Genomic DNA, 17,162 nt, shown 5'->3' with positions numbered 1-17,162 from the left:
TTCTGGGATCCTCCCTTTCCTTAGCTGGAAAATCTATTTCGTAGCATCTACACCCCAGGCCTTTTATGAGCACTGGACGCTGTGGAGGACACTCGAGGCGACTTCTCTCCCAGGCCCCTTCCCCTTCGATAGATGGCTATCCACTGCATCTTTATTCTCTCCGTCTTTGTCTCTGTCTCTCTCTGTGGGTCTCCCTGTCTCTCTCTGTAGCTCTGGCTGTCCTGGAACTCCCTTATGTAGAGCAGGCTGGCCCAGAAGTCCTATCGCTCCACCTGCTCAGAAAGTTTATCCATCATTTATCTTTTAGCAGAACATGGACAGATGGAAACGGTTCAGTTAATATTAGCTTGTTAAAAGGATGTGATAAACAGGGCATATGAGTGCACACATATTAAGTGTACATATAGAGAGAGCAAGGGGCTGGGGTGATGGTATAGTGGGTAAGAACACTTGATGCTATTCCAGGAGACCCAGGTTCAATCCCCAACACCCAGATGGTGGCTCACAACCCTCTGTAATGCCATCTCCACGGAACCCAATGCCCTATTCTGGTTCCACTGGATCACTCTTGTCGGGAGTATCATAGAGAGTGCATTATCACCTGTGACCAGATGGAGGCACTAGCGAGCCACAGCTGTGAGCACAGTCTGGCGGATCTTCTGAGACTCAGGGACTGAGCATACTTTTATTTTCAGTTTTTTTTTGGGGGGGTGTCTTTAGAGACAGGGTCTCTCTGTGTTAGCCTTGGCTGTCCTGACTCACTTTGTAGACCAGGCTGCCCTCGAACTCACAGCAGTCCGCCTGCCTCTGCCTCTGCTGGGATTAAAGGCGTGCACCACCATGCCCGGCTCTCATACTTTTATTTTTTGTTTTCGTTTGTTTGTTTGAGTTTTTGGTTTTTCAAGACAGGGTTTCTTTGTGTAACCTTGGCTGTTCTGGACTCACTTTGTAGACTAGACTGGTCTTGAACTTACAGAGATTCACCTGCCGCTGCCTCTCTTGAGTGCTGGAATTATAGGCATGTGCCACGGAGCCCAGCTGGCTGAGTATGCCTTTTGGTGTTGATCTGAAGACTGGGAATTGCCACCTTTGGTGAAGGTAGCAAAGATTGAATGTACTTTGAAAGAAGTCAGGGTTTTTGTTCAGTTCCTCCCCTGGCCAGCAGGTGGGCTAAGGAGCACTGTAGTTTAGTTTTGCTTTCTGCCTAGGATGGGCAAGATCAGCCAGGCTGTCCAAACAGTCCCCTGAGACTGTTTACCTACCAGAATTTCATATTTGTTGGCTCGTTGGACAGACCGGGAGGAGACAGAAGCAAAAATCATTAGCCCCAGGAATAATGGCTTACTAAAAAGTAATTTAGACGCCTTGTCGCGACCTCACAGGACTCTGTCAGAGCCCCAGGGGGCAAGTCTGTTAGCATTCTTATCTTGAGGGTGGGAAAACAGGCCTCTGGAGATGGGTGACAACCGGTGTCCCCACTGCCTAGGATAGCAAGCAGCCAGCACCCCACACAGACACCAGAGTCACCCAGTGTGACTACTCTGTGTAATTGGTCTGTTGCAGGCTTGCATTAGGTGCCACTTTAAGGCAGGGGACTTAAAGAGCAAAACAAAACGAAAAACGAGACTCACGATCTCGGCACACGGGGAACAGTAGCTGAGCTGCTGAGATTTCTTGAAAACGGGCCTCAGGGCTCGTTGTTTGAAGCATTTGTCGCAGGAGCCAAACACGTTAACCAGGAAGGTCTGATCGCACATCTTGCCTGAGATGAGGCTGAAGGACAGAAAATATGAGCAGAGCATGGGGAAAGACAGCAAGTGCTTCTGGGATCCGAGCCTCCTCCTCCCGACCCCACCCCTCACTCCCCACCCCCACCCCCGACACATGGGCAGAGCTCACCGTGAGTCCTCACCGCATTTACTGAAACATGCAACTCATTTAATCAACGAGAAAGCGTCAGCCAGCTTTCTGAAGTACACACGGTGTACTGATTGTTTGGATAGCTCGCCTACACCCTTACAACTGATCCGTAGAACCTCATTTAAAAACATTGTAATGCATAACACAGTTAATTTCTTTTTTGTTTGTTTGTTTTTTATTGTTTTTGTTTTTTCGAGACAGGGTTTCTCTGTGTAGCCTTGGCTGTCCTGGACTCGCATTATACATCAGGCTGGCCTCGAATTCATAGAGATCCTCCTGCCTCTGCCTCCCGAGTGCTGGGATGAAAGGCGTGTGCCACCACTGCCCGGCCACAGTTAATTTCTTAACATCATCTTTTTGCTTTTCATTTTTATACATTTTTTATTGGTGTGTTTGTGCACATACTCTCACATGCCATGGTACAAAGGATAGGGGTCAGAGGACAATTTGGGGACGTCAGGGAATAGATTTCAGGTCACCAGGGGCCTTGTTGTCAGACACCTTTGCTCACTCAACAGTCTTGCCAGCCCTTTCTTATTTTTGGTACAAGGGTCCATGCAGCCTTGAACTTGTTAAGTATCAGAGGGTGACCTTGAACTCCTTGCTCCTCCTTCCTCCAACTCCAGAGTGCTGGGGTTATAGGCACATACCCCCAGACCTTGCCTATGCAGTCCTAAGAACGGAGCACAGGGCTTCCTGTGTGCTAGGTAAGGACTCTACCTAGTGAGCTTTCTCCAGCTTGGAGAGCCACTTTATTTTATTTTCATTTTTAAAAAAAGATTTATTTATTTTTCATATATACACATATATCAAAGCCTGCATGTACACCAGAAGAGGGCACCAGATCTCATTGCAGATGGTTATGAGCCACCATGTGGGTGGCTGGGAATTGAACTCAGGACCTTTGGAAGAGAGCAGCCAGTGCTCTTAACCTCTGAGCCATCTCTCCAGCCCCTGGAGAGCCATTTAAAAACATTCACAAGTGTTCCTCCCCTTGGTATAAAATTTGGATTAAACAGAAGAAATAGAAAATGGGCCTGAGCCCAGCTAGAGGGTGGAGGCCATTTGTGTGCACTGTTACCCTCCTAAAAAAAATGGGCATTTGTATCTATTACACATGGCAGACAAACACCTGGGACCCCAGCTGGCGGCTGCATGAGCAGAGTGGCATAGGCGTAGGAGGATGGTGGCTCTGGGAAACAGCTCCACCAGGGGCCTGTAGACCCCAGCTCCTGGTCAACCAGGTTCTGGTCCCTTGCTGGGACCAGTAGGCATGACTTCCCTGAAGCTTTCTTCACTGACCCCTGTAGTGTTGTCATGGGACTTAGAAGAGACAGTATGTGATGGGCACTTAGCTCCAGGCTGGGAGTATAAGGAACCATTCCAAATCACGCTGCCCCGTGGGTGGCAGCAACAGCAAGAGCAGCAGCAGCCTTGGGAAGAAAGGGAAGAGGAAAGAGCCAGAGGGCTTCTGGCAGACGTGAAGGCTGGCTACGACACTGCCAGCCTTGGACAGAGCAAAGGGAAGAGGAGGAAGTGGTGCTGAAGGCCTGTGGCTGACATGTGGCTTAGGTTTCTTTTGGGAGGGGCTGTGGTGCATTATGGGAGATGGAGGACTGGGAGGCTAACAGGGACCGGCCAGCTCAGTCATGTGATCTCATGGCTGTTCTGAAGGGAGCCCCAGCTTAAGATATAAGGAAATTACCCATGAGCATATTATGGGGCAACGGACCGGACACGCCAACAAAGGAGAATGCGAGGTGTGTTTTGGGTGGAGGCGATGTTGGGGATACTTGAGAAGGACAGTGCTGTGCAGACTTCACCACAGGGCCAGAGAAAGAACTAGAAGCTGGGGAGTTGGGCAAAGGTGTGGCCAGCAAAATACCTGAGGATGAGGTGACAAGGGAACAGAAGGCAGACCCTTAGGGACAGAGATCTCAAGGGAGCAGATACCAACTGCCACAGAGGTCTTGCTTGGAGCTTCCCACAACCTCTTTGGAGGGAAGAGGATGTCTCTGTGTGGAGGCTGAGGAAACCGAGGGATGGAACAGTGGCTTCAGAGTCAGAGAGAGAGAGAGAGAGAGAGAGAGAGAGAGAGAGAGAGAGAAAGGCAAAGCCTAGATTGTAGCAGGGCTCACAGAGCTGCCACTGTCAAACTGCCAGGCTTGTCACAAAGGGTGAGCTACAGAACACCAAAGGGGGCAGGGATGGTGGCTCTGTGAGCTAAGTGCTTCTGTGTAAGCATGAAGATCTCACGTTAATCCCCAGAATGGAAGCGAAAGAGCCAGGGTTGCGGGATAAACTTGTTACCTCAGAGCTGAGGAGGCAGAGACGGGCAGATCGCTGGGCCTCACTGGCCGGCCTCGCCAAAGGCCAGAGAGAAATCCTACTTAAAAAACAGCTAGATGGGCCGGGCGTGGTGGCACACACTTTTAATCCCAGCACTCGGGAAGCAGAGGCAGGCGGATCGCTGTGAGTTCGAGGCCAGCCTGGTCTACAAAGTGAGTCCAGGACAGCCAAGGCTTCACAGAGAAACCCTGTCTCAAAAAACCAAACAAAAACAAAAACAGCTAGATGGTATCTGAGGATGGATGCCTAAGGCTGTCCATATGTATTCATGAACACACACACACACACACACACACACACGTACCCATGAACACACACACACACGTACCCAGTAACATACACACACATGTACTCACAAACACACACACACACATACACACACACACACACAGAGCATGGAAAGATGTGCTCATCAGAGCATCAGAGCTTGGGGCTTGGTGAACGTCTCCCATCCCCAGCCCTGCAGTGAGTGGCTGCTGCTAGTCTTAAGGTCAAGTTGAGCCATCAGGTTATAATAGCATTAGGGGCAACGTCACTGGAGGGCACCATCCCAGGATTTGCTCTCCCAGAAATAGGTCAGGGAGAGATGAACCAGAGGAAGAGATTACGTTCTCAGAGGAAGTGACTCTCAAGGACCACGATGAAGGTTAAGAGCATCTCCAGACATAAAAGCCACGAAGGAATTGGTCGTGGGCAGGGAATGGGAAAGAAAGAAAGAGAGGGCTTGAATAACTGCTGACGTTCCAAGTCTGAACAGAGACAATATTGTTTTTCTTAGTCTAAGTTCCAAGACATACAAGGTGTTTATAATGTTCATTATAAACTATTAGGAACAGAAGGACATGGAAATGACCACCTATATGTCCTGTGGCAGCAGGCCCTGGACCCGCTCACCCTCCACGTTCACTTGCAGTTTCTTCATAAGCATAGTTATGCTTATAACTATGCAGTTATAGTCAGACAACTGGGACATGGGATGTGGGACGGCTGGTGAGGTGACTTAGCAGGTAAGCAGGTAAGTAGAGGCTCTGCCTTCCGGGTGCTGAGGCAAACTGCTCTGGAGTGAGTATGAAGGAGCTCTCCCTCACACAGGCACAGCCCCGCAAAAAGCAAAGGTTTCACAGATTCCTGGAAGGGTCTCCAGGGACCCCCAAGATCCACCTCATTTACTGGGAGAGAAACTTTGGGAATGATCACAGAAAACTGGGGTCTGCAGGTCTGTTTCCCTTGTGCTCTGCCCGTGCACCAGTTCTCAACACCAGCTGGTGAGTGACATGGTTCAGTGGGTAAAGGCACTTGCTGCCAAGCCTGACGCCCTGAGTTCAATCCCAGGGACCCACAAGATGCAGAGAGAGAGAACTGACTCCTGTAAGCTGTCCTCTGACCTCTATTCCACATTGTGGCATGCAGGTACACACACTGCTGTGTGTGGCGCACGCCTTTAATCCCAGCACCTGGGAGGCAGAGGCAGGCAGATCGCTGTGAGTTCAAGGCCAGCCAGGTTTACAAAGTGAATCTAGGACAGCCATGGCTACACAGAGAAACCCTGTCTCGAAACCCCGCCCCCCCCCAAATGTCTCCTGCATTAAAAACACATAGGAGTGTTTGAAGCAGCATTGTTCTTAGGTAAACCATGGAAACAACTCAAATGCCCTAGGGAAGAACAGGCAAACAAAACATGGTACGTCCATGAGGCAGGCTTATTACTTAGCAGTAATGAGGAACGAAGCTCTGATTCTCATTGCAGGATGACATACAATGGAAACGTCTTGATGTGTAAGGAGCCTGACAAAAAGTTCACGTGGTACCATTACACGAGTCACATGACATCAGGTCACTGTCAGTTCAGCCATAAGTGGTACAACTACCATGGAGACCTGGATGGTAGGACCTCTTAATAGTAAATAAACACATATATAGAATTACTGGGTTATAGTGTGTGTGCGCGCGCGTGCGTGTGTGAGTGCGTGCGTGTGTGCGTGCATGTGTCCATCCCAGCAATTCTACTCCTGGGTATGTGTTCAACAGGAATGTTTATTTCCTAAAACAAAAACAACTTAAGACTGTCATAACAACTTTGTTCACAAATAGCCCTGAGCTGGCTAGGTGTGGTGGCGCACACCTGTAATCCCAGCAGCCCGGGAGGCAGAGGCAGGTGGATCTCTGTGAGTTTGAGGCCATCCTGGTCTATAAACAGAGTCCAAGAAAGTCAAGGCTACACAGAGAAACCCTGCCTCAAACAAGCAAGCAAGCAAACAACCAAAACAAAAAAAAAGCAAATAGCCCCGGACTGGGAAAATCCGCATGTTCACCAGGAGTGGACTGTATTCGAAGGAGTAGAACGCAGTAAGCTGGGGTCGAGGCAGGAGCAGATGGACCCCACAGACCCATCTTAGTGGCTCATCTGTCCCACCAGCTGCACTTGGGGGCTTCGGTTGTTATACTGCAGCTGGACCAACTTTGAAAACCAATTAACTTATTTTAAAGACGCTTAATTTGTTTACTGACTCCAATATTAATGGTTTAAAAAATATCTCATCATGATGTTTGAAATAAAGTCATGAAGGTTGAAGAAAAATTAGAATATACATATTCAGAGTGATCAGAAAAAAAAAAAAAAAACACTTGCTGCTGAGCACTCACCACAGAAGAATCCCCATAACCTTGGTCTGTAAGAACCCAGACAGCACAACTGAGGCAGGCAGCACAATTGAGACACAACCCGGACAGCACAATTGAGAGCCTAAGCTCCCTGAGGTTAAAGAGCACTTACCTTACTTACAGAGCAAGGAAGCCCTGGACCGGCTGGGCAGCGTGGTTACTGGTTACTGCTGGGGTGTGAAGGTTTGAGCCACTGGTCACCTAATCTCTTTATCTGGAATTGCGGCTCAGGGCCTGCCCCTCCCCATCTGCGTACCTACCCATGCCATGCCACGCACTAGCACTAGCACACACACGCCTCTAGAGCCCTCTTAACTCCCTTCCCGGGCCCTTTTCTCTGCTCCCTGTAGGGGATTTGATTCATTGGACCTTGTGAATTGGCCTCTACTCCACAGATCAAGCCTGACATACCTGCCTTGTGTGGTGAGAGCGTCTCTTCTTCCTGCCTTTGCAGAAGAAAGCAAGGCCATGGGAACAAGCGTGGAGGCGCACAACTTTAATCCCAGCACTTGGGGAGGCAGAGGCAGGTGGATTCCTGTGAGTTTGAGGCCAGCCTGGTCTACAAAGTGAGTCCAGGACAGCCAAGGCTACACAGAGAAACCCTGTCTCCAAAACAAAACAAACAAAAACCCAACAACCAACCAACCAACCAACCAAACAGAAAGGCCATGGGGTAAGTGTCTTCCCCTTTTTCCTTTGTGTATAAACTTAATGGCATCTGTCAAGTCTCCTGCCTCCACACAAGGTCTCCTCCTATACTCGAACCCTTGCTTTCTCCACGGTACCTTGCCAATTCAGTTGCCTCCCAACCACCGTAGCATACAAATAAAATGTAAGATAAGATGGGGTCCAGCCCTCCAGGAACTCACAGGCCAGCAGAAGGCATGGCCCAAGGCCACTGGTGTACAACCCAGGGCATTCACAAGGAGTCCTCCTGGGGCAGAGGACAGGCGTGAGCACTCAGCAGAAACCCAGCCAACTCCATCCCGCAGTAACAGCTGGGGAACCCCAGACACAGTCAGCACCCGTGACATGTGTGCCCCCCTCAACGTCTACATGCATAGTTCAGGTGATGATGCACTGTGCATCATGGGACCCTAACATCTTTTTGTCTGACCCTCAAGGCAGGACACAGAATGGTGCAGGGAGAAGACCGGTCATCTGCAATGGTGGAAAGAACTGCATCCGATTTGCTCAATAATTTATTTTATTAAAGTATTATAAAGTTCCATTTTCATAATTTGGGCACAGTTTGAAGAGGCAGCACACATTTGTAGGTGGCGTTACTTTATAATCCTCCGGCCTCCCCAGGGACCACCGTGCTGTGGTGTCACAGCTACTGCTGTGACTGTAGACTGGAGGATGGTCAGGTCACCTGGGGTGTGTAGTTTCTCTCAGCGATGGGCCCGGAGGGCTCATCCAAGGGCTTAGTATTCTGAAGGGAAGGAAAACAGTGTGGGGAGGAGGAGTAGCCAGTTCTCACAAAACCAGGGAAAATTAGATTTCTCAAAAAGAAAAGTTGTCCAAATCTTCAGTTTCTTTCGTGAAAAAAATGAAAAAGCATATTAGAACAGTGATTAGATAGGAAGGGGAAAAAAACCACTTACGGTGAACATGTGTACCTGTGTGTGTGCATGTGACCTGTGTGTGTGCATGTGTACCTGTGTGTGTGCATGTGACCTGTGTGTGTGCATGTGACCTGTGTGTGTGCGTGTGCATGGGTGATGCTGGGGCCAAACCCAGGGCCGGCTCCTTTATCACTGAGCTCTGGCCCAGAGCTAAAATCTAGTTTTTAAAGAAAGAATTACATTTTAAAAATTTAAATGAGAGATTTTAACAAATGTGTTGGCTGATACAAGTTTTTAAGATTTCAGAAAAAAAGATAAATGGCATAAAAGTAAGCTCCAAAAGTGATTTTGTTTTAAATAGATATATACATAAAATCCACCCCCCCCCAATCTCTCTGTCTCTTTTCTGAGATGGGGGTCTCACTCTGTAGTCCAGGATGACACTGAACTCAGGATAATCCTCCTGTCTCATCTTCCTGAGTGCTGGTATTATAGATATGTGCCACTATGTCCAGCTCTCAGACTGAATACTCTCTTTAAAATAAGGCATTATTTATTTATTTATTTATTTATTTATTTAGTTTTTCGAGACAGGGTTTCTCTGTATAGCCTTGGCTGTCCTGGACTCACTTTGTAGACCAGACTGGCCTGGAACTCACAGTGATGCACCTGCCTCTGCCTCCCAAGTGCTGGGATTAAAGGTGTGCACCACCACGCCTGGCTAAAATAAAGCATTTTAAGGGAACAGTTTTCCTCTGTTCCAGTGGCCACGTAGGACTCTTTCCTGGAAGAGTTCCATGGACATCACCTGTGGCTTCATGAATATCTTTGGACTTCATGGGAACTTTAGAAACCTTGGGAGCCACGGTGACCCCAGATTTTACTCCTGTACGCGGGGCAGGGTCCCTGCCACAAAACAGAATAAACAGAGGCCCCGGGGACAAAACTGAGCCTTCAGGTCAGAAGCAATACCCTTGGTGGAAGGCAGGCAAGGCTGGATCTGCACCCAGGGCTCCAGGGAACCCCGTCCATCTTTTCTCCAGCTACAGTCTCCGGAGAAAGCCGAGCTTGAAGCTGCTGGGGATCTCGGTCATCTCCAGGGCGTGCGGTGAGGCGGTGAAGGGAAATGTGACTTGAAAAAGATACTTGGTGTCCAGCATCAACTGTGACGAGTCACCCCGGTTATTCAGGAGAGCCTGAGGTCAGAACCAAGGGGAGAGGTCAGGGAGCAGGCGTGTCCTGGCTCACCACCACTTGGAGGTCAAGAGCCAGGAAAACCCAACAGCTCTGTCTCCTCCAAGGAACCCCAGCAACCACCAGAGGTGACAATCAGGGTGTTGTAGCACAGCTGTGTGTGTGGGTGTGTGCGGGGCATGGGATAGCCTATCAGGGTGTCTGGTGCAGCTATCTCCCAGGAATAGTCAAATAGTCACCCAATAGTTCACTCCAAAAGCCTGCTCCCTATAAGATAGGCTGATTGTAAATCTGACATTACTCCTTATTAAAAATTACATTTATTCGTGTGTGTGTGTGTGTGTGTGTGTGTGTGTGTGTGTGTGTGTGTATAGATCAGAGGACAACTTGTGGGAGTCTGTTCTCCACATACAATTCTTCTATCATGAAGGTTCTAGGGGTCAAACCCAGACCTTTAGCTTGGCAGCGAGGACCTTCACCTGCTGAGCCATTTTATTCTTGTGTATATATCAAGGACTAACTCTAAGCACAGACATGACTGGAGCTTAAGTTTTACAGTTTTGTTTCACTTTTTGTTTGGTTTTTCGAGGCAGGATTTCTCTGTGTAGCCTTGGCTGTCCTAGACTCGCTCTGTGGACCAGCCTGGCCTCGAACTCACAGCGATCCACCTGCCTCTGCCTCCCTGAGTGCTGGGATCACAGGCGTGCGCCACCGCACCCGGCTAAGTTTTATGATTTTATTGAATCCATTTGCTTCTTTATTCTCTGAAAATTATGTGGTGTCACGATTGCTTTCTACTCTTACCTGCTGAGCTGGCTATTCAGTGCTAGGTTTCTATTCTTTACATTTTGAAACATTGCCAAGGTGGGGGCTGGAGAGATGGCTCAGTGGTTAAGCGCACTGTCTCATCTTCCAGAGGTCCTGAGTTCCATTCCCAGCAACCACATGGTGGCTCACACCCATCAATACTGGCATCTGATGCCCTCTTCTGTCATGCAGATAGAGCGCTCATATACATAAAATAAATATATTTTTAAAAAATTGCCAAGTGTGGTAGTGCACACCTTTATTCCCAGTACTCAGAAGGCAGAGGCAGGTGGATCTCTGAGTTCAAGGCCAGCCTAGTCTATAGTATACAGAAAAACCCTGTTGTGAAAAATCAATCAACCAATCATTTAAAATTAAAAAATGTGTGTATCTCAGTGTTTCATATGTATGCAGTACCCACATAGGCCAAAAGGGGGTATCAGATTCCCAGGAGCTAGAGTTCCAGGCAATTGTGAGACTCCGGACACGGATGCAGGGAACTGAACTTGTGTCCTTTGTGAGAGCAGCAAGCGCTCTTAACTGCTGAGCCATTTCTTCACACTTACATTATATTTTTTAATAAATATGAGGAGTCCAAAGAGCTTCTGTATATGTGGGTCTAGCTAGTGATGGTTTTTTTTTAACCATATTTGTAACTTAAACAATATTTAAATAATAATAAACTTGTTAAACAGAACACAACATTTTGTTGAAAAACAGCTAAATTTTGATAATGAAAAACCAAAACAGAAACAAAGAAGCAACACAGTGAGAAGCAGGACAGTTTTCTGGTCTGAGGACCTCTCAGTGTCCCACCTGCTGGGAGATGTGTGTGTGGGACGCCTGCTCTGCCTTCCGGGTGCTGAGGCAAGCTGCTCTGGAGTGAGTATGAAGGAGCTCTCCCTCACACAGGCACAGCGCCTCAAAAAAGCAAAGGTTTCACAGGCTCCTGGAAGGGTCTCCAGGGTCCCCAAGTTCCACCTCATTTACTGGGGAGAGAAACTTTGGGAAGGATCACAGAAAACTGGGGTCTGCAGGTCTGTTTCCCTTGTGCTCTGCCCATGCACCAGTTCTGGTGAGTGACGTGGCTCAGCGGGTAAAGGCACTTGCTGCCAAGCCTGACGCCCTGAGTTCAATCCCAGGGACCCACAAGATGCAGAGAGAGAGAACTGACTCCTGTAAGCTGTCCTCTGACCTCTATTCCACATTGTGGCATGCAGGTACACACACTGTGGGGTGCGTGAGTGTGCACACCCCCAAAACAAACTGTCTTTAAAATCAAATTTAGAAAAGGGCATCTGAATGAAGATCAGGTCTTGGCTTATGTGTTTCTAGTCCCTTCCCGTTAGGACCAGGACGAATCAGAATCCACCCGCTGTCTTTGGGCTGGTGTTTCACATGCTTGGCGACAGCACCATGCTAACTAACATCAGTTCCTTACAGTGTGCGTTGGAGGTCAGGTTAACACGCCGACATAAAGACCTCACCTGCACTTTGCGAACGAAGGAGGGAGTGACTCTTTTCTCGAAGTCATCGATGGGTGTGTATGAATTGAGGATTTTTATGATCTGTGAACATTACAAAGCAGGGAATCAGACCAAGAAAAAGAGCCAACAGTTCTGGACAATTAGGAGCCGTTGGGACGCATGGGTGGTTCTTTTATAGTACAATTTGTGTCTGGAGCCAAGAGACCAGAAAACAGCACAGGGTACAGAGTGGAGCACAGACCACACAGTCAGAGGGCAGTGAGGGATGCTCCCAGCTGCACCCCAGCCCCACCCCCGCCTTTAGTACACATATACATATTTATACCTTGAAGTCTGCAATCAGTATCCACCAAAGAGTTATCAGGAAAAAGAGGAGAAGTCATACAGGGGCAGATGCACCACACAGCCCGCTACGCTAGGCCAGGGAATACCTCGGGATCTCCCCTTCAAGGTAGGTCCAGCCCGCTCAGCTCACCTGCACAGCGGACAGGGAGGTGCAGCATTCGGAGATCTCCTTGGCGTCGCTGTCTGTGGTCTTCTTGACCTGGAGCAGCCAGGCTGCCTGGGAGAGGGGCTCCAAAGTCTCCTTGGCTAAACTGTTCTGCAAGTTCTTATCTTTAAGCCACTCTTCTAAGAAGCTGATGTTGCACCTGGAAGAAGCCAGAGGACGCTTCAGGAACCAGTGTCAAGTCCCCTCGGTGCGTCCTGGAGCCTGGCGGAGCTTGCTGTACCGGCTCATGGAGAACAGGAGGGGATGGGCCAGAAGACAACGTTCCGGGCCACCACCACCACCACCACCACCACCACAATCTTTAAGACAGCTGTGACATGATAGGACAGTGTCAAAAGCTCTGTACGGTGGGGGAAATGCTTAACACACCACTTAACATGATGTTGATTCTAAATGGGCAGTGAAAACATAAGTAAGGGTACTTTGATCCCCAGAGCAACCACAAAAAAAAAAAAAAAAAAAAAAAAAAAAAAAAACAAAAACAAAACAAAAAACCAAAACCCAACAAAAACCAAACAAACAAAAAAAGCATAAAAAGTAAATTAGATAACAAAATGTCCCAGTGACACCAAATAGGCAGAAAAGGGGAATCAGAGAAACAAAAACCAGGAGGGGCAAATAGAAAGTAGTATGGGAGGGTCTGGAGAGAGGGCGAGGGCTTAGAGGGCTGTCTGCTGTTGCAGAGGGGACCCCAGCTCAGTTCCCAGCATGCTGGGAGCCTCACAACTGCCTATAACTCCAACTCCAGGGGCTCTGCCTCTGGGATCTGTAGACACTGCATCCATGCATACATATCCCCTCCCCACATACACATAATTTAAAAACAATAAAAATAAGTTGCAAGAAGGAAAACCAGGACAGTAGATAAGGCTAAACATATAATGAATTAGCGCGCACGCCCAGAGCTCCGGAAAAAAAAAAAACCATATAATGAATTATATTAAGTTAAAACAGTCTAAATTCTTCAATTAAGAAGCACACATGGTCAGAGTAGAATAAAAAAAGAAAACATGACCTGGGCTGGAGAAACAGCTCAGCAGTTAAGTTTGGGTCCCGGCACCCACAGTAGGCAACTCACAATCACCTAATACTCCCACTCTCAACCTGTGGCCCTTTAATACAGTTCCTCATGTTGTGGTGATCCCCAACCAGAAATTTATCTTGTGGCTATTTCATAACTGTAATTTTGCTACTGTTATGAATTGTAACGTAAATGTCCTATATGTGACCACTGTGAAAAGGTCATTTGAAGGAGCATGATCCACTGGTTGAGAACCTTCTGCTCTGGAGGCATCTGATGGCCCCTCCTGGCCTCTTTGGGTACTGCACTGACATATACATAGTCCCTCATACAGGTAATTTTATTTTCCTCCATAAAGCAGAGGGAAGATTTGGGAGGCCAGAAAATCCAGTTTCTTCTCAAAGGCTGAGTTTCTTAAAGTCTCAAAGAGTCTTCCTCTCCACACTCAGGGTTGGTCAATTAGAAGGCATACAGGATAACTGACTGGCCCACAACTGTTGTGTAGCATGTCATCATCCATACAGGTAATTTTAAAGCAAAGTCTTAAAAACAAAACAACAGGACACACACTCATGTGGAATATTTACAAGAAACTCACCTCAAATATGCTGCAGGCATGTTAAAAGTAAATAAACAGAAAGTATGTTATGGAAATATTACTCAGTTAAATCTGGAGTGGCTATAATAAATTTAAAGATTTCCAGAAAAGAAAATTACTAGGAAGGGATAGCAGCACATGACGTAATAGCAAGGGGGCCAGGTCACCCGGGGTGCTCGTGCTGCCATCTGTCCCCTTAGTCCCTGTGACTGCAATAGAATTAAACTAGACAACAGAAAGGTGCCAGGCCAGGGTAGCATCACAGGTGTGCACAAGGTGTGGTGCTGGGGACGGGACCTAGAGCTTGCCGTATGCCAAGCAAGCGCTACCAACTGAGCGTCTCTCAGTCCACTGCCCTGTCTTTCAGTGGAGGCTTGCTCCGGCTCACAGCCATCTGAGTAGATGTGAAAAGGGCAGAGGTTTTTAATCCTCTGTCAACGAAGAAAGAAGATCTGCCCAGGCTGGTGCTTTTGAGGTCCCCTCTGTGCCTAACACCTGCAGTGAGGTGCCATGGGATTTTGTCCATGTGGTTTATGAGAAATCTAACTCCAAATTTCACGAATGCTAAGAAGGCACGATGGGTTCTTTGCAGGTATTTCTTGGCTTGATAAACTTTGTCACCTCCCTCAGATCACAGCCCACACCCATGGTCACTTCGCCAAGCTCTCATAGCACACCAAGCGAGGGAGGGGGCACTCCTTTGTCTTCATTCATCTTATACTTGGGATGCTCCTTTTTCTCAACCTCCCGTCATGAGTGTTGACTCATCTCTTTGGTTTCCTCAGTGCACCTGTCCTCACCTGCTTGTGACTAAATAATTGATGTCTTGGACTACTACTTAGCTATTTTGAGTCTCTCAGCATCTTATTGGAGTCTCTCTCTCTCTCTCTCTCTCTCTCTCTCTCTCTCTCTCTCTCTCTTTGCATGCGGGGGGGGGGGGGGGGCGGCGGCGGTGTTTCAAGACAAGGTTTCTCTGTATTAGCCTTGGCTGTCCTGGAATAGCTTTGTAGACCAGGCTGGCCTCGAACTCACAGCGATCCGCCTGCCTCTGCCTCCCGAGTGCTGGGATTAAAGGCGTGCGCCACTGACAGGAGCAGATGATTGATACTGGTATGTATATGACAACCTTGGATACTAATCCTGTTCTCTCAGGCTAGAGTTGGCAGTGGATCATGGAGGCATTGGTGTGGAGCCACCAACAAACTGACATTCAGGAGGCTCAGGGGGGTGCTTGGATGCATCCCGGGAAAGGCAGGGAGAGTCCTGCACTTGGCCTTCCTGGGGCGCTCCTTCCTGCTGGCCTCTGGGGGTGACATGCAGGGTGGGGAGGGCATGGCTTGTGGGTGTTTACCTGATTTGCATCCCTTTCCTGCAGGAGCACATGTCCTTGCGCAGGAGAAGGCTGTTGAGTGTCACCGCCCCGATCAGGTAGAACAGCTGCTTGACCACCTGCCTCACGAGCTCGGGGTCCAGGCCGTTCTGACACATGGTGCTGTAGAAGTAGCTCAGCTGCTGCAGGACTGACGTCATGGTGTAGGCATCCGTGTCATCGATGCTGGATGAGCGCTTCCGGAAACCGGTGGGCTTCAGGCCGGAAATGCCCTGCAGACTCTCATACTCCAGCATGCCTGGCACTGCCGGGAGGGTGGAAGGCTTCTTACACAGGTGGTCGGCCAGGGCGCGCGTCCCTAACCTCGCGTGTCTGTTTCTCATAGTTAGTGAGCGTAGTTGTGATAGAGTGCAGCGGTTAATCTTGGTTACGAGCTCAATGGGATTTGGAACCACCTAGGAGACACACTTTTGGGCCTGTCTGTGAGGGATTTTTCTAGAATTGGGTAAATGAGGTGGGCAACCCCACCCCAAGTGTTGGTGAGCTACATTCATACACTGGTGTCCTGGACCAAATAAAAGGAAAAAAAGCCACCTGTGTTCATGTGACCATCCTCTCTGCTTCCTCACTGGGCATGAGATTTGGCCAGCTGCCTCAAGGTCTGGCCAGTGGCCATTGTGACCTTGGTGGGCTGTTTCCTTAATCTGTAAGCTGAAATAAACTCATTCTTATGTTTCTTTCAGCATAGAAACAAAAAAGTACTAATATTAAAAAAAAAAAAAGAACTGAGTATATTGGGGTACCAGAGTATGCCAGGGCCTGGACCATAGTTTACAGAAGGGCAGGTGTACTTCCTGGAGGCTTAAAACAGGGTCCCCATGGGAAAGAGATCTAGCAAACAGTAAGTAGCTCAGGGTTTGAGAGTCATCAAAGCTTGAGGTATTTAAGTGTCAGAGAGCAGAGCAAAGCATACAGAAATGTGGATAGGATTTGAGGATTTCAGAAATACTTGGTGTGACCCCACAAGAACTCAACACTACACATAAAATGAATTATGTAAGTTCTCTACAGGGTTTCTTCGGGGAAAAGGCATCCTTAATTAAAGAAAATGGCCAAGGGTGTGTCATTATATATAGGTCACCCACAGCAAGAGTTAAAAGGTAACCATTTACGGTGATTATGTTTTCTAGCTATGCTATTTATAATCACATATACCACCTACACAAAATTTTTACTTCAAAAAGTCTCTTGGGCTGGGATTGGAGCTCGGGTGGTAGAATGCTTGCCTAGCATGCATGAAGTCTTGGTTTGATTTTTCAGTACTAAGTGAAACCAGGCACTGTGGCACATGCCTGTAATCCCTGCACACAGGAGATACAGGCAGAGGAGTCCTGAGCACAAGACCTGCCTTGGCTATAGTTACATATCAAGTTCAAAGCCAGCCGAGGTTGCAGGAGGCTCTGTCTCAAAACAGACAGACAGCTTCAATGTCACTCTAAGTATCTCTCGGTCAGCACTTCTCTCTTACCTATTATTGGCTGGAGGTCCTTTTCCATCACAATGATGAACTGATGATAAATCCGTATAGCCACGTCACTCAGAATCTGCCTGTATTCTGTAAGATCAAAATTGTCCAAGCAGTTCTTATTCTGCTGTGGGCTGTTATACTTCATGAACTCCTGAAAGCAATTTGAGCATAAACATGAGTGAGCTGTG

At 48.1% G+C, this 17,162-nt stretch overlaps 1 protein-coding gene across 1 annotated transcript in view; it reads right to left on the bottom strand.

The window, feature by feature from the left end:
• Nucleotides 1-9,497: 9,497 nt before the first annotated feature.
• Nucleotides 9,498-17,162, bottom strand: part of Myo5c (myosin VC) — a 68,152-nt gene continuing 60,487 nt past the window's right edge. The window contains exons 37-41 of the mRNA XM_051140830.1: nt 16,975-17,125; nt 15,468-15,750; nt 12,462-12,636; nt 11,987-12,067; nt 9,498-9,694 (exon numbers count right to left, since the gene is read on the bottom strand). Of these exons, the coding sequence (XP_050996787.1) occupies nt 9,542-9,694; nt 11,987-12,067; nt 12,462-12,636; nt 15,468-15,750; nt 16,975-17,125 (843 nt within the window). The 3' untranslated portion in view covers nt 9,498-9,541. The remainder of the gene's footprint in view (nt 9,695-11,986; nt 12,068-12,461; nt 12,637-15,467; nt 15,751-16,974; nt 17,126-17,162) is intronic.

The sequence above is a fragment of the Acomys russatus genome, chromosome 32 (assembly GCF_903995435.1).
Source record: "Acomys russatus chromosome 32, mAcoRus1.1, whole genome shotgun sequence".
In the NCBI taxonomy this organism is placed as follows: Eukaryota; Metazoa; Chordata; class Mammalia; order Rodentia; family Muridae; genus Acomys; species Acomys russatus.
Note: the sequence above shows the minus strand (reverse complement) of the source record. Positions and strands in the feature narration are given on the sequence as shown.